At 36.6% G+C, this 18,590-nt stretch overlaps 1 protein-coding gene across 2 annotated transcripts in view; it reads left to right on the forward strand.

Moving 5' to 3' along the window:
* tnikb (TRAF2 and NCK interacting kinase b) overlaps positions 1-18,089 on the forward strand; it is a 375,714-nt gene extending 357,625 nt beyond the window's left edge. For both annotated transcript variants that reach the window (XM_028794715.2, XM_028794717.2), the window contains 4 exons: positions 4,789-4,938; positions 5,514-5,673; positions 12,796-12,935; positions 14,859-18,089. In XM_028794715.2, coding sequence (XP_028650548.1) covers positions 4,789-4,938; positions 5,514-5,673; positions 12,796-12,935; positions 14,859-14,942 — 534 coding nt within the window. In that variant the 3' untranslated portion in view covers positions 14,943-18,089. The remainder of the gene's footprint in view (positions 1-4,788; positions 4,939-5,513; positions 5,674-12,795; positions 12,936-14,858) is intronic.
* Positions 18,090-18,590: the final 501 nt, after the last annotated feature.

Below are 18,590 nucleotides of genomic sequence, written 5' to 3' on the forward strand. Positions count from 1 at the left end.
GGCAGCTGATGTCATATACTTTTTGAAACTGGAAAAAAATCAAATTCTCACTTAGAGGATCTGTACAAAACTTTTTTAAAACCTGGCAGGATCTAATCAATAACATTTTAGAATACCAGTTTATGTTGGGCAAAAGGATTTTCTTCCCCTTTTTTTTTGCTACTCTTAAAGTTTTACTCTGGCTGTTGACCTAGCTCAATTTCTCATGGGCAGGGGTTGATTTGAATTTAGTTTTGTCAAGTTTGACTTGCTTGTATGGAATGTTACTTGCTTTTAATAAATTCATTAAAATGTTAAAAAAAACATTGGTCATCACTGAAGAAAGAGTGATTGTGGAAAAACACAAAAAGAGAATCAAAGTACAGTGAGCAAAGCACATGTCTTCATATTAAAGTCTTTCTTGAAGAGTCTTGTATACACCACTATACAGAAGGATCTTGAGCCAAAGATGGAATATTCAGATATGTGCCACCTTCTAAATTGATAAGTTCACTATTTTTCAAGTCAAAGTTATTTCTTCACAAACATACATAAGTATTTTGCCATGCAAAACTATGTTCTAAAGTTAAGCATTTTCTATCAGTTTTAAAAAAATATCTTGCCCACACTGGTGCTTTATAATGGAGGTTATGGGGCACAGAGCACAACTTGAAAATAAAAGCTTAAAAACTTACCAAATACTTTATTTATTCAAGTCAAGAAAGTTATCGAGCATTGATCAGCGTCCTAAGATTACACACACATTGTATAGTTTGTATATGTCATTGTCAAACAAAAGAAAAACATCAATATTAAGAAATTCAGCCATTTTAAAAGAAGAGCAAGTAGCTGTGCATGTTTCCACAGCGTTTGTCTCCCTCTGCAGAAACCTTTCACCTCCTCACTCCTCCTCCCCGGAGAATGGTTTCTTCTTTAAATCACAATAAACTTCCTCCTGTATGTTTCATATTGTGTTGATTTACTACCGCATTTATGTGAGAACCACTCCTCTAAAGTCACTGTTATCACACAAGCAAACAGAAAACACATCCTTACTTCAGGAAAATTAGTACCAGAAGTATTTCCAGATCCCTTTTGTTGTCACAGACATGCATTGGAAATATTGAAGGCCTGTTTGTTTATATTGAAACTTTTGCTGCTTCAAAAATCATATAGTCGATCGTGAGAAAAGTTGATAACAACTGAAAGTTGGGGGTGCAGAAAGGCATGGTATAGTATAACTGCTGTACTGAATTGCGTTTTTGCATCAGCTTGCAAAAATGCATTGCTATCTATATATATAAAATTCTTTTCGTGTTTGAAACGGAAATTACGTATGACCACGTGATACGGAAATTACGTATGACCACGCGATATGGAAATTACGTATGACCACTGAACATATTATAATACAGGAACTAAACACTTTGTTTGTGGATGCCATTTTTATATCGTCTTTATGAATTGTTATTATTTGTGTGAGAGTTATTTTACTGATATTGAAAAGAAGTAAACACAAACACGGCAATCTATCCCATAGAAGTGCACTCCGCGTCGCCCTCTCCCAGCCCTCCTCTCTGCTACAGCGCTAAGCCGTCCGCCACCAGGTGCGTTCTGACAGAGAAGTTTTATTTATTCGTCCACGTGACTGTCGCGGAAACTGCCACATTATAACTTTTTTTTAGTTGGCAGTACTTGATAGTAGAAGAGATGAGGAAAACAGCTTTGTGTCTTTCTACTTTTTAACTGTGCCGAGCTGTAAACAATGTGAAGACGAGACCGCCTTCAGCGGCGAGGGGTCGTGAGAACAAAGTGGACGCTGGGAGGCGTGGAATGTCGGGCTGCTCTGCTGGCTCGAGAGCTTTGCAGTTTCGGGCATCGTCCTCTCTTCTTGCACTGTTTGTGACACTTCAAGTGCCCCGTCGGCTCCTGGGAGAGTGGAAATCTTTGCGAATGAGTGTAATCGGCGCCATTGAAGCAGGACTCTGTTTGTAAATTGCCCTGCACGACTACTTACTGTCCCTTAAGGTGAGTTTGGGTCACTAAAATCTCGCAACATTCAAGGTTGCTTTTGTGATGAATTATTTTAAGAAGTAAATCACAGGCACGTAGTACAAGGTTGTCAGGCAGAAATTTGGACAATCACATAGAAAATGTAATTTCTATACCACAGCAGTTGTGTAGCGCCTTTCAAAAGGGATCTACTACCGAGAAATAATCCAAATACATTTTAGCTGCTGTTAGTACTACTTAAATGTTGCGTTATAGCGCCTTTAAAATGTAGTTTACCCGAAACCACTCCAGTAGTGCTCAATGTATCTTTACTTCTTAAATGTTATTGTTTTACTGTTTAATAACTTACAGAGTACATTTTATTTTTTTCCCTTGCACTCAGTGAGCGAAGCCACTGGGTAATCACCTAGTAATTTATTAAAAATTAAAAAATATAAATTTTTTCATGATTTTTTAAAAAATTGTATTAGTTAACATAGAGTCATCAGTGTTAAACTTTTGCCTTACCACATTAGGCTGCACTCATAGTCAGGAGTGACTCTTTTTTGTGCCTCAACCTTATTTATAATTTCTGGAATAGTTTTAGAAATACTTTATGAATTTTAAGAAGTTGTGTATGGTACTTCACAGTAGACTCATATCATACTATAGTTAGGATGACCTGATATCTTGTATTTTCAGCATTAGTCATATCTAAACCAAAATTTAGGTATCCCAACCTGTTCTTAAAAAAATATTATTTTCTCACATTTTAGGAGTGACTAATTTCTTATAGCTGAATGGTTAATTTCTATCGTGTGTGAGAGGTTGCCCGAACACCATTAGACAAACACCAGCACTTTATAAAACCCACATTTAATAAACTCAAGTCCCACACAGCACGCAGTGCTCCAGCACCAACCAACCCTACACACGGGCTTCTCTAATGTCTATGGGCCGCCTCTCTTCCTCCTGTTGCTCGAGCTTAGTCCACCTCCAGCTCCCAACTCTAGCTCCCAGACTGTAGGAAGGCAGCCCGTTTTATATTCACCCGGATGTGCTCCAGGTGCTTGTTGATGATCTTCCGGTGGCACTTCTTGGTATGGCGGAAGTGCTTCACTAGCACCCGGAAGTACTCCGGGCGTCCATGGGAGGTCCTTTCTCCACCTGCCCAGGTGTGGCGGAAGTGCAGATCTCCCGGGCTCCACGATGCTCAGGGCGCCCCCTGGCAGCAGCCACGGGCCCCACTGGGTTTGAGCCTCCTTGCTCCGTCCCCGTGGTCCTCTCCTTCTCCAGGGCGATTGCCCCCTCATGGCCCGGGGGAATGTACAGATTGCCTCCCGGTCCCTCCAGGCATCCCGGCAGGGCCTACTGCCACACGTGGCATAAATTTCTCAAATCAAGAACGTTGAATAACTAATACAAGCACTCACAAAGTTTTACATTTATAACCACTACAGGTTGCAACCTCCTTCATAGCAACATGGCTAGCAACAATACACAAAATAAGCCCAAAATGATGGCACCCGTAAAAATAAAAGGGCATCAAGATAAGAAGGTAAATATTTGAAGTATTTTAATAATAGTTTTTAGCATTAATTAGTATGAATTCACCATATTCCTAAAAGAGACAAAAAGAACATGAAATAAATGCGAAATGAATCCATGATAAATTATAGAAAAAAAATAGAATCATAATATTATACTGTTATGAATTGGAGTTTCCTCTAAAGTTGAGGCCTCCAAAAAGAGGCTAGGAAACAGGCAAGAATCCAACCTGATCTATCCAGCAGAGGCAACCTTGATTTCATCCAGGCCACAAGGCAACCTAGTGACTTCAGTTGGATCAGCCCAGAAATGAGAAACTGACCAAACACCTACAGATATCTCAAAATCTATAACCAAATCCCCACAATTATTAGGATAACCATGAACCTTTAGCTTGTATTTGAAGGAAAAGAATGTTTATTAAGTAAGGATTATTCACAAAAATTTCAAAATACAAAGTAAAGCTGTTAAGAAAAGAACAGCACAAAGGAGTTGCCTAAAAATCAGTCCTGAACAAACAAGATCCCATAACAAAGTCTAGTGATTACAGTTCTTTAAAACGAAAACCAGAGATGAACAATAATCAAGAAATCCAACAAAAAAACAGTGATACCTACAACAAAAACTCCTTTAAAAGAATGATTCCCACTCCTAGGCCATTGCACTTAGTTTAAATAGCCTGGGGTAGGATGATGGCAGGGTGGTCCAACCTCTTGGGGCTTCACCCACAATGAACACAGGACATTTAAAGAAACAGAACATAGTTATAACATTACATATAAAACCAAGAGAAATAACAAAGACATGAGAAATGATCATTCAAAATTAACAAAAACAACAATAAAACATAAAATATACCTAACTGCAATATACACCCTGTGAAATACATCTTCAAGTAAAAAATATGAAAGTTAGATAAAAAATGAGCAGGTCAGTGGCTCTTAAAAAAACAAATCTATTCTACTGTATTGCAGCATATTTGTCAGTTTTGCTGAAAGTAATATTGCTGAATGATTTTAATATAACATATCAGTGTTTGGAGTTAGTGGTTTTTGTCCTATGAAGTGGTCTGCTTCCTTTAATTGATGTCATTGTTGGATTGGTAAATCTAACATATTGTCTGTTAAACGGGTAGAATTAATTTGTATGCTTTGCATCACCTTCAGTTAAATGATAGAACTGAGATGGTCCTTATAAGGCTGACACAAAAGGCCAAGTTTCGTATCTCATAAATATTTATACAATCTGTGCTTTGTTGTCCCCCTTCAGTCTTTTACAGATCTGCAGCACAAACCTCAACTTGTTGACTTAACTGTGGAAGAAGGTCAAAGGTTAAAGGTTATCTATGGGTCAAGCGTGGGTTTTCATGTGATTGATGTGGATTCAGGGAATCCCTATGATATCTACATTCCATCTCATGTAAGTTAAGATGACAGAAGACACACGATTATCTGCTAAGCATTATGGTGTAAAAAGCCCAAGGTAAACACCTTTCATTCTCAAATGCAGCTGTTTAGTAAAAATAGAGCCAGAACACACTGCAGTCCCCATCTCTCTTTCTCTCTCTCTCCATAAATCTCTTTGTCTCTTTTTTAGGCCATATGTTTTTTTAAAAAGTTGTTTACATGATAGTTTTACAGTTCTGTGCTCTAACTTCTAACCAAAAAGAGAAAATGATAACCTGGAAATTGCTTAAGTGTGCCTCCCCGATCTACGACCTTTGACAAACCTAAATCATTAAACACTTTCTTAGCAGCTAAACAAAGCAACCAGAAAATACCTTTCCTGGCCTTTATTTCATCATGGTCGTATCTTTGCAATTACTATAATTCTGATTTTTTTTTTCTTATGAGTGGGGGCAAATATTGTTGCAGCAGTTTCTCAGAAGAAAACTCAGTGGAAGATAAGATGGCTTGCCAGTATGGCCTCATCATTTCTGCTGTGCATCGAGATTTTTTTTTACAGAGCCTTATTTACAATGTTCCCTCCCCCAGATTCAGAGCAATATCACCCCACATGCCATTGTGATCCTCCCCAAGACTGACGGAATGGAGATGCTTCTGTGTTATGAAGACGAAGGTGTCTATGTGAACACTTACGGCAGGATCACTAAAGACGTGGTGCTTCAATGGGGAGAGATGCCCACCTCTGTTGGTAGGTTTAATAAGCTCCTTTTGTTTTCAGCCGGTTGACTTTCACAATCCACTGGTAGGTGCAATTCCTTACACATATATATACACATACATCAACAAATCCAGTTCCATTAGGAACCTAGCAAAGATCCTTGAACTGTAAATGAAACTGAAGACAGTAAAAAAAAAGGTGCTAAGGTGAGGATACGTTTCATTTGATATAGTACCACATAATGGTGTGGGAGGGTCTCCATGTGGGCTTCTTTAGCAAGTAAGTCGACAAAATTATGTACCATTGTGTTTTGTAGTGGAAAAAATACAAATTATGGGAGGGAAACTCTGCAAATGTGTGAAATAAACTCTAGCAGCCTTTTGCCACTAAAGATGATAATGCATCTAGACATTTGCTGTCCATTACAGTTTGCTAAGTGTTTTCTTTAAAGAGGTGAGGTTACTGTGGCACCATGGGAATTATACTGGAGGCATACAGAACTTCAAAAAAGTTGAGATTCATAGAGTTCAAACACAATTTTATCTCTAAAGGAAAGATAACCTTTGGTGTTAAAGATATTATGTTGACCTCCTATGTCACATGCACTAGGCACGTCCTGCCTGGGTACTTTTCATTTCTCAAAGGAGCATGGCAATGGTAAAACTAATAAAACAGTTACATAAGTAATGTTTTCATGTTAAAAAACCTGAAAGAAAAAAGTCAATTTTGCTTCCTCATGAATTCATCATTTCATACATTTAGTTCCCAGCAGTAGGGCTCAACAGTTTTAACAAGCTGGTTCATTTTGTTCTCATGGGTTCAACTGGAGACTATTATGCCAGTTTTATTGGCATGTAAAAGAGCTCATCACTCTCTGAATACGTGATCAGTTGGGTCAGATGCCTGATTTGCATCCATTTTCAGTGGATGCCAACTACCTTAAACTCTGTGAAGTGCCTTGAGCATGGGAAAGGCACTATATAAATAAAATTTATTATTATTATTATTATTATTATTATTATTATTATTACCTTGTGCGTTGACTTAAATAAATCACACTCATTAATTGACTTATTGTATTCTGTATATATTTATACACAAAGAGAGTGGAACTATTGCAAAACATTATGCCTCATTAAATACTAAGAAAAACAGCATATTCTTTGCAAGAAACTATGCAGGATAAATGAAATGTATTCCCTATATTTCAGCTGAACTCACACGTTGCAGGAAGTGAAGTAATATAGTACCCATAGTTAGCACGCAACACAAAGGATAATTGTCCATTGAAGGGGATATGTGCATATGCTGCATATAGCGAAAAAATGTGTGATATAAACTGCTGCATAACTGATAAACAGGATGGAAACAATCACCTTCATCTTCCCTAAACTATACATTATATTCTCATCAAAACTTACTAATGTATGGGAGAAAAAAAGTCAATCGTTTCTCTTCATTTTAATGCAAGCAGTGGGTTTTACTATTTAATGGGATATATTATTATGACATTGTTCCATTCTTGTATGGATGAACATATTGGTTTCTTTATTTTAATGTTTCAATGTTTTGTCCTTTATATGAGTAAATTTTCTCTGGACTTTATTAACCCAAGTGATATTCTCTTGAGTCGAAAGTAATAACAATGGCACTGAGAAACAACAGGTCACTTGAAAAGTGTCTTCTTTGCCTGGCACCCACTATTCTTAACATAAGTGAATGTTATTATGGCGTATTGTGAGTAGGCGAGTCAAGATGTAGATAATAGGCAGTCTGCAGACATTTGCTTACATCTGAGGAAACTTTTCAGTTTTCAAGTTGAAGTTTCTAGGGCCTCCCCTGAGCCTTCCAGTATTGTGCTGTTCACCTGTGACTTGCTCCTTCCACTTTATGCTATCTTCTCTATTCTCCAGTATGGAAACTCTGTGTACTAATTACTCAGAGTTGCATGAAAATCATGGTGATGGAATTCCTGGTGATTTTTTGTTTTTATCTAATTGAAATCAAGACATGGGGTGATTATAGCAAGAGCTGCTTTTTGTCCTATTACATTGTGTTGTTATATTTTATATATATATATGACATGCTGTGTGCACGCATGATACAAAACACTAGGGAAATAAAAAAAAGGCAGAAAAAGCAAAACAGTTAAACCACAGATTAATGTGCCATAGACCAATTATTCAATTTTATAATGCATACCAAGTTTTTCTTTTGCTAAGAATATAATAATGAAAGGACAACGGGGATAGCATTTTTGAGTGAGTAACTTTAATTGTTTCTTCGTGGTAAACATTTATTCATCAGATAACTGGAACACCAACAGTTTTTCAGATTAGTCTATGATCTTCATCACACGTTGTGAAAGGTTTTGGTAATTATTGTCCAGTTCTTTACAGAGCAAAGACAGCAATTCACATCAGGGCAGCAACATTCAATAATGTCACTTGTAATGGTGAACTGGATATGCTAGAGGAAAGTACAACCCTGGGATTGAAATGTTGAGCAGTGAGGTGAAGTGCACAGCTAGTCTTCTTTTAAAATGACACAAATACACTGTGCTACAGTATTGGTTGCAATTTTAAGACGGGGATCAATACTTGATAACACTCAGCTTGAAAAATTGTCATATTCGGTTAAGTTTTAAGGTTTTAGTTTTCACATTTAGACTCAATGACCCTTGAAACACATTTTAAACTGCAAGAACGGGTGTGATATTTTAAATGTTCATAAAAAAAACTATATACTATGATTGTAAACAAATAACTTCAATTTGAAAAATGCTGAATTTATCCCTTAATGCAGAAATATCTTTAAAACATGTATAGAGTAACGCCTGATTAGCCATGCACAAGCTTCATTGTGAGTAAAAAAAATAAAATGTAGGGGGGGGGTTGAAATACAGCAGAGTTGTGTTATATACTAATGACTATTCCGCATGACAGCACACATTAAACAGTCCCCCAGGCCATCCTTGATGTCTGGAAAACTTGAAATTTACAATTTAAAAGTCAGTAACACCATGAAGAAGCTCCGATTATGTGGACCGGCGTGGCATGCAGACTAATGTATCTGGTAGACCGTGATGTCCTTTCAAAAGAGCTGCTGCTCTCAGAGCAAGAATGTGTAGATGGATGTTTAAAATTTTCAAGCTTTATTAGTTTTTTTATTATTATAAAAACAAAGTTACTCAAGATAATACAGAAAGAATTACTTTCAGGGTGGATGTCTTATTGCCTTTTGTGTACTCTCTTGGAACAGAAGAGTCATTACTAGCATATATATATATATTTATATGTGTGTGTATATATAATATATATATATATATATATGTATATATATATATATATATATATACAGAATATACAAGGAGGCTCCACCCACTGCTCACTTTGCTTGCCAAACCCGGGGGCGGGCGCTGGGCCCCCATCTATCCTGCAGCTGAGCCGCTCTGTTAGATCAAGTGATTGTATTTAAAGATATGGTACAAGCCCCTTTGGTGCCCAACTTTCTTGATATTTTAGTTTATAATTTAAAAACAGAATAAGAATCTGAAAATCTAACAACATCACGTTTGATAAATTCTAAAAAGAATGATACCAAACATATATATGTAGGTTTTAAAATAAGCCCGATTTAAAGCGTGACAAAAAACGTTACATAAAATCGTTGCACAAAATCAATGCACTTTTAGTCTTAGGATTTTATATATAGAGAGTAGATATACTGTATATATGTATATACAGTATTGACACAAGCATGTCTTTGGACTATGGGATAATGACTGACTGACTGACTGATACAAGCAGAGCTCGCACAGCACACCTTAATGCAGTGCTTTTTGTAACATGCGTAATGCCAGAGCAGTTAACTTCTGACTTTGGTTTTATAGATATGAGAGGCTTTTTATGATAATACTAATTTCATGCTTTTTTTTTTTCTGGATGGAGGTGTTTTCCCTTCAACATGTCGGCAATCAAACAGGAACATATTTTTGAAAGGTGTTCTTTTATTTCATTGTGGCACAGCCAATTAAGAGTTAAATCAAGTCCCATGAGTGCTGTTGACTTGCCCTGGGCCTAGTGCAATGCCTTTTAAAAAGTGTGAGTTTTAGATATCATAGCGTAACAATATCAGACTCATGTATCACAATTTAAGGTTGTGGCAGGCTGGAGCTTATACTTGTCACAATGGCTGCAAGGCAGGAAACAGCTCCAGCGAAAGAGACAAGAGAGAGACAGGGAGCACCAGTATATTGTGAGCTCTATTTCAAGTGATCGGCTAAACTAACAACCTACATTGTCTTTGGGGATGTGGGCAGAAAACCAGAGTACTCAGAGAAAAACTCAAATGAAAAAGAGGAAAATGTGTGAAGTTTGTTAGACATTACCAAGGTTTGGGATTTCAACCCAAAATGCTGGGTCTGTAAATTAGCAGCACTAACAACTACAGTATAACACCATGCACTTCAAAATATCAAACTGTTCAAAAGTGTAAATGGCATGTCCTCAAATGGTCCTGATAACCCCTGCTGTATAATTATTGCTGCTGTTGCAACTGAGGTACATATTTATGAAGATGCCTGTCCAGGGTAAAAGTGTGATGGCAAGGTTGAGATCTAAGCCTTTGATTGCATTTTTGTATTTATATCCCCAGCCACTTAAAATATCAATGATTATCAGCTCAGTTGAAACATAGTGTAAAAACTGTTCTCCCCATCATAAGTAGTGCATTTAAAATACTATTGGGCCACTTTGATGGGCCTTGATATGTTTCAAGACTTCTTGGTGTTTTTTTCAGTGTTTTTTCATTGTAAAAGAGGGAGACGTGACAAAGTTAAAGGTTTGGAGAGCACCACCCTGGGTGAACCCCGTATAATAGATTTCAGCACGCAACCCAATGCGGAGACATCTTCACAGACATGAGTTCAAAACAGAACTGAAGTAGTGTAGTGGCCTTGCTGGTTATATAGGTCTTTAACAGGAAGGGGAGAATCGAGGAGGATGGATATTGGAAATGACTTCAACACTGTAGTGGTGGTTAGGCTTCTGTTCTGCAGAGGGTAGGAAGAGAGAAGGCATTAAACCAGAACGTGAACCCATGGCACTGTGGGTTATTACCATCACCTGAGCCATTAAGCTGTCACCTATGTACATGCATATGACAACATCTTATGCATAATATTTTACATTTGTATAGGGTTAATTTTCATATATCACATATACGGTTATCTGTCTGTTATTCAGTTTTCTGTCTCTTTTTTAGGAATAATCACATACCTCCAGATTATCTGAAGGTGCCCTTTATTTATTGATATTTTAAAATTATCTATTTATTGAAAAGACTAGATGTGCTACCCATCCAAGACTGGTGGAAATCTAAGTAATCATTGTAGACCTCAGCGTTAATGTTCCGCAGTGTATCCTGCAATTCACATGTCTCTGTTATATGGCATTTGATGTTGGATATGTAAAAGCAGTGTTAATGTTTGTGATGCAGTTCAATTCCTTTTTTTACAAAAAATGTTTGTAAAAAAAAACTGTCTTTTGGAATACTACAGACATGGCAACCAAATGGACACACAGTTAGACACGTAGACACTTATCCTTTTATTAAGGTGGATTTTTTTGCATTTCAAAAATACCATAGGAGTATTTTTGAGATTTTAAAAGCATGAGGAGGCTGTAATCCAATTCCTACATCTTATGCATGGGTGTCTCAGGTAAAGCAAAAAGTATTTGTGACTTGTATGTGTAAGAGATTGGTTAGTTTTCTTGAAAAGTCCTCTGTGTTTTATTTTCTTCATTAAATCTAACTAACTGGACATTTAAAATGAGAGAACATTTACAAATTTGCTTAATCTGATCCAACGATAAGGATACTTTGATTTTTATTCTAGTAAGAAATAATTTTGGATGGACCACCACTCTATTGTAGGGCTCACTTGTACGCACACCCAGACTCATTCATAAGGCCAATTTAGAATCAACATATTTTTTGGAGATTTAGAATGAAGACTAGAATGCCCAGAGAAAAACCCATGAAGACATTGGGATAGTATCCATTCTTCACAGACATAGAGCAGGTACAGGATTTAGACCTGGGATACTAGATCTGTGATGCATAAATGCTAACCACTACCATACTGGCCAACTCCAGATAAACTGGCTATGAATGGATATATCAAGGTTTTGTGTTAAAATTCATTTTGCTGTGCTCCGATGGGTGTGCTCATGGTTGTTATTTTAAGGAGTAGCTACGGACACATAAATAGCCGCTCATGTGTAGTTTGCTTAATTAGATAGAGTAAATATAAAGATGTGTTACACTGTCAGTATATAGAATAAATACCCTGCCACGTTACACTTTTAGTATGTTCATGCAATTAAGCAGCAGGTATGAATCAGCCTGGTTTGGGACAACTTCTGTTCTTTTATTTCTTACTGATGTGATGGCACAAATTGCCAAAATGTACACGACAGACAAAAATTGCCTGTACCAGATCAAGAGCATACTAGATTTGCTAAAACATTAGTCAAACGAAAACGCAGCATCTTGTGGTTCATGTGTTTAATCAGCAGGGCTGAAAGTGGTTTTGTCATCTAGCAATCAACTGATTTCCTGGTAGCTCCCTGCAGTGGATGTGAAGAGCCCACATTGATGCTTCTTAAAACTGTGCGGACATTCAGACAGGTCGGACTAGGCATGTGCGTTTGCCCAATAATCGGCTCACCTCAGACTGCAGTAGTTTGGCAAGCACTTATTGGATGGACAGTACTGAACTTAAGAGTAAACCATTGTGACTGTATCCTCTTTACATTTATACACTTGTACAGTATGTACAGTAGCCCTTTCTGTGTGGGCCTGGATACCTAAAGACACAGGTAACTTTTAAATGCTCTTTATGTGTTTGCCAGTGGAGTTTCTTTCTTCTAGGAAACCATGATGTAAAGCCAGGTTTTTTCTTCTTGCTCTTCTGTTTTTCACACATGTGCTTTGTCAGTTTATGCACCAGAAACTGCTGCAATAATCACCTCCTAGTTTGGGTTGCTTTGCTGAGCCGGTTTTGGTTGGTGTGTGACGTCAGAAGTCGTTGACCAGGGGTTGAAAGTCCATTAGGTTTTGTCTTCATTGTGCCTTTTATCTTTTCAGCCTACATCCATTCCAGTCAGATCATGGGCTGGGGAGAGAAGGCCATTGAGATCCGCTCAGTGGAGACGGGACACCTCGATGGAGTTTTCATGCACAAGCGAGCTCAGCGATTAAAATTCCTCTGTGAGAGAAATGACAAGGCAAGTAGACTCAATGTGAGCCAGATTCCTCTTCTCTTCTAGGGATTATAAACTAAGATGTCTGTATACTGGCAAAAAATTTTGTTTTACATTTTTCATTATTTTGAAGATAATGCTCCAGGCAAGATGTAGCACTTTTTGACCTCATCTAGATATGTAGTGAATCCTCTTTGAGGCATTTCTCATCTAGTTATATAGGAAATAAATTTGCCCAAAGTATAATAGTTTTTTCATGATCAATGCTTGTCTGAACATAGCCTTCCACGAATATCTAACCCATGATTCCCAGACATTCTTTACATGTTTCTTTTTTGTCTTCATTGATAGAAGTTACTCTTATGTTAAATCATGCAGCACTATTATGCTTAAAATGCCTTCAGAATTCGGATGGTCATTGTTGCATCCGTTTAGTTATTAAAAAAACTGAAATGGTGGGTTCTTAAGACACATAAGACATTTGACAAACAAGAGTCCATCAAGCTCATTTGGTTGGCTAATGGACAAGTTGTTCCAATATCTCATCCAGATTTGTCAAGGATTCTGCTTCAAGAGTTTGACTTTTATTTTTAAACAAATGCTTTCTGACATCAGTTTTAAATGAATACTCTGTCCATAAATAACAACTTTATATGTGCATTCTTCATGAAAACATGACATTAGATATTTTTCTTAGCCATCATTATAAAGATAAAAAAAAATTATCGATTTTTTTACCATAGTATTCCTTTAATTTTTTTGTATGACAAGGTAAATCAAAGCATAAATGAAAACTGAAAACCACCAGGGGACTAAAGGACAAATGGATGTACCGTAGCACTTGCTAGGACCCTTCTTTAAGCATTCCTGATTGACATTTTTTGGGAGAAATTCCTAGTGAATTTTCAGGATTCAAAAGAATAGAGATTAGGAAAAATCTTCATTAGATGTAAAGAATATTATTTTTTATAGGTGGAAATAGAAAAACTAAAACATTGGGCAAAGCATGAGTCATTTAAATAAAATAAAAAACTGAGTAACCAGAAACAGAAGAACAAAGCCAAAATCATCATCTTTTTTTTTAGCAATACTAAAAACATTTTCTCATTTAATTACCATATTAAGTGCTAACTGAATTTTACACTTTTTAAATGTGGTTATCTTTGTACAATATACATCAACAGATCCTGATTTTATTTATAAAATGGCTTTCATGATGTCATGTGCCACCAAATTCGTGCAGGCACCTAATTATGCATGTGGTGTAACTTGTAGCAGACTGGTGCATATCTCCGAAGATCTCGCTGACAGGCAATACATGAATTGAAAAATGTAGTAAAATATGAAAAAAAGTCAAAAATACTATATTCTAATGAATAAAATTGTATAGCATAAAAAGCACAAGGGTGTTTTCAGACATTTCTAGATCTTTATAGATACTACTTCTAAACGGTGATCTCCATGATCCATGATGTCCCCAAAGCCCAATTCTCAAAAAATTGACTTTGGAATGATATTCCCATCATTTTTGGCTCAAGTATTCTAGTCCACCTATGCAAGGTATGCCCTCTCCTCTTTTTGCTGGCCAAAGCAACTACATAGTTTGACTAAATGTGTGGTTCTTTCCTCATTTAGAGGTTGTGATCTTTGTAAAGATTTCCACAGGTGCAACCTCCAAGCAGTTGTCCCAAGGGTGTGATTCCAAAGCAGTTCCACCAAGAAGAGATGTATCAGGGAACAATCCTTATTCTCTTACATGGATTCTTCTTTTTAATTTTGTTGTCAACCAAAGAGGGCCCTCTTCATAAAAGTATTTCTCAATGTGATGAGTGAATTATGAGATTTGTAGAACATATTTTAATTGTTACTATGTGGCACACATGCTTGTTGGAAGTAGTGACAATTGAACAAACTTTTCATATTGTTATGACATTTTGTCCCCTTTAGGTTTTCTTTGCTTCAGTTCGTTCTGGAGGAAGTAGCCAGGTGTTCTTCATGACTCTTAACAGAAACTCTATGATGAACTGGTAACACACACAAAAGAAGCAAGAAATGGAATTGTCAGCAAGGAAAAACATTCATTTGGTATATCTGTTGTGTATTAAAACAAAAAAACAAATCTTGAGATCTTCCTAAATGTGAATTTCTAAAACCTAAAAGGGCAATTTGGACATCATGATGCCATGATTCCCTAAAATAATTGCACGGCCTGTGAGCCTGGAGCCTTATCCCCTGTCTGACATGGGACCTAGTCCCTAATTTCAATGACAGTCCAACATGCAAGACAGAGAATAACAGCACCTCTGTTCTGCAGATCTGGATATTGGCTGCTCCTGTCTTGAGTGGCATTCCACATTCCTCCTCATTTTATGATTTTCATTTGTTCGGAGGGTGGGAAGGGTCTTATTTATTTTTTTTTACATTTTTGTGGAATGGATATTAATATAACAGACTGTAGATCAAGTGTAATGCTACAAGAATTCAATGGGGTGTAAGCAAATACATCATTGTGTTGTGTGACCACAGCAAATAGCAGAAGACAAATAATAAAAAAAAATATATATAATGGAAGTCTGCAAATAAGAAGATAGTTAATTATTTTGAATTTTAAATACAACATGGGGTGTACATCAGTTTAAAAAAAAGTGTTTGGCTCCCTTCTTCTGCACATTTGTGTTGAGAAGCTACATTGTCAAATCTTCTGAGCTACAGGTTGTGTGTTACTGCTGTGTCCATTTGCTCCTGGTGCCTTTTGCTGATAAGCCAGTAGGAGAGAGTCTGAGCCATGAAGACACTGAGAAGATGCAGGAGCACAAAAAAAGACACGTGCAAGGAAAAGGCTAATCATTATAACTGCTGTTTATGAAGAAAATCATTTGTGTGGTTGCATTTTTTTTTTAAGAAAAGTGCCCATAATTTAAAATAGAGACATATCAGTATTTCTGGGACAGGCAGGAATCAGGGCGGCAGTAAGCCAATGGTCATATTCCTGACTTCCCTATGTGCCAAAAGTTGGCCAGAATGATTTCAGTTGCATTTTGTTTTCTAGGATAACCATTTAAACAGCAAATGTACAGTAAATATATAAATGTTATTAGACATCCCTGGTGCGCTTCAAAGAAACATTACTTTTTGTTGTTGTTCTTTCTGAACGATAGCTGCAAACATGGCTTCCTGTGTTTTAGGATGTTGTTGCAGTAAATAAAAAAGAAAAGAGATGTGTGTTGCGCTTCCTCTTTTGTAACCTACCTCAGTTCTTCACTTCGTCTTTCTCCTCTCCGTGTTTTGAGTGGGCCTGGCTCTCTCGGTTGACACACTGACTCAGAAGATGGTGAATGTTTCTTGGTGAGGAGGTGAAAGGGCTGGTGTGATGGTTGGCACAAGCCTTATAAAGAATAAATGCAGGCCTAAGTGCATGAAGAAGCTAGGCAGGCACCTTAAAGGATGCAGCGTGGAAGGCAGAGTGGACTGAACCAAAGGAAATGACTTCACTGGCACCTTAGATTGTTTCCTTATTGTATGTGTGTTATTTTGAGACTAGGAACAAACCTCTAAGGAGATCTCTTTTCCTCTTTTATTTGGCCTTCTACTTGCTGCATTTATGAGTGGAAATGTGCTTAGATTTCAACCTAACACACTTTAGATGTTCCTGGAGGACCCGTGAAGCATCAGATGTGTGCAAGTGCCAATGAAAAAAATGATATGAATGAACGAACAAAGGAATGAGTGAATGAATGCACATTGTTATGATAATAGTCAAGGATTGGAGTTTCACAACACGCTTGACTTAATGGTCACAGCTGCTCTTTTACCGTTCTCTTACATCAGTGGAGAGTTATATCTCTATTTAGGACATATTGTCACTGTCTTGCAATTCTGTCCATCTTCTTAAAAATACCAGTTCCTAAAATATATTGTTTGGGCAACATCTTTTTTACACTGTAAAAAAAAATGTATTATTCACATCAGTAAATCTAGTTTAAGAAAGCAATATTGCAATTAAAAACGCATTAATCCATGTGCCATTACATGCATTTGCACAGGCTTCCCACCTTATATTATTTTTTGTTTTCTACTGTTTCCTCTCTTTCTGAAATGTGCTTCTGCTTTAATGGAGTTATCATCTGCCCTTTTTTAATTTTATACTTGAAATATGTTTTCTGCACAGACATTGGGAACACGCACACAAATCACACAATATTCTTTCTTTCTTTCTTTCTTTCTTTCTTTCTTTCTTTCTTTCTTTCTTTCTTTCTTTCTTTCTTTCTTTCTTTCTTTCTTTCTTTCTTTCTTTCTTTCTTTCTTTCTTTCTTTCTTTCTTTCCCAGTTGCAGGAGCTGCCTCTTCTATCATGACAAAAAGAGTATTCTCAGCTATGTGTGCATGGCCTGTTGTTATTGCCATTGAAATATCTGGACAAAACAAAAACAGCAAAAGAAATTAAAGTTCCTGTAAGTCAGGTGGAGCTGTGACCATGTCACATTATACTTTCTAATAGCAGATTGATTGTCAGTTATTCTTCTTCTTTAAGCAAAGTGAAATAAAATTGACTGTCCAGTTGTTTTCAGACCTCAGTGACTAACTGATTCCTTCTTATGTTTGTGGTTATGCCCATTGCTTCTGTTAACAGGTTGCTATTTGTGATATTTGAAGGTCATTTTCCAAACTATCTCCTATTTCTTATATACTGAAAATGTTCTGTCCGATTAGAAAGACTGTGCAGCTGGCTTGAATGGGTTGACACTTAACGTTTGCACATTTTGAATATTTATATTGAAAAAAAAAACAATAATTCTGATTTTAAAAGTCATGCGTGGTATCTGTGAAATGGCTTTAGCAATAACTTGTACCACTGAAATCTTTTCTTTGCTGTATTGAAATATTTCATTGTTTGTGTAGACATTTGTTATTCTTTATTTTATTAGTTTTAAAATATTAAGTTGAAACTGCTTCTTCATCTGTGAGATCCTTTCATAACTTAAGAGAGGCCTGATTTGGAATAGGGTGATGTTTTACTCTACATTTTGTATCAGCTTCTCAAGCTACTGTTTCAGCCATATTCCCCACTTAGTTTGCAAACCTTTCATTGAATCCTGATTGAGCTTGCTTTTTGCTCTTTATTTATTTTTTGGGTTTTGTTTGGGCTTTTTTCTGTAATAAAAGATATCTTAAAACGAGAGTTCAATGCTTATTTACTGTATGATTCATTGTCATTCTTTTGCATTTGTTTTTTGGTGCTCCTAAATGTCATGTTGAATTCTTCATCCATTTCCCTATTGTAATAAAGCTGTGCTTGTTCAAAGCTTAAACTACCTAAATTACCTTTGACCTCCAATACATGCCCATCAATGAATGATTCATCAACTAGCATGTCTTCTGAGACGTAAAGGATATTTTCAGTATTTTTCAAGTCAAAGGTATTTCTTTACAAACGTGATATATATGCATTTGCCATGCAAAATTGTGTTCTATAATTAAGCTGCTTCTATAAATTAAAAAAAACAAATAGCTAGCTTGTCCTGGAGTTTATCAATGGAAGCCGTAGGGCACGGAGCACCTCCGAAAAAAATAAAAGCTTAAAAACTTACCAAATATGTCGATTTTTCAAGTCATGGAAGTGATCAAGCTTTAAGCTGCATCTTTGATTACATACACATTGTAAAATAGCATATACATGTCA

Source organism: Erpetoichthys calabaricus, chromosome 2 (assembly GCF_900747795.2).
Source record: "Erpetoichthys calabaricus chromosome 2, fErpCal1.3, whole genome shotgun sequence".
NCBI classification, from domain to species: domain Eukaryota; kingdom Metazoa; phylum Chordata; class Cladistia; order Polypteriformes; family Polypteridae; genus Erpetoichthys; species Erpetoichthys calabaricus.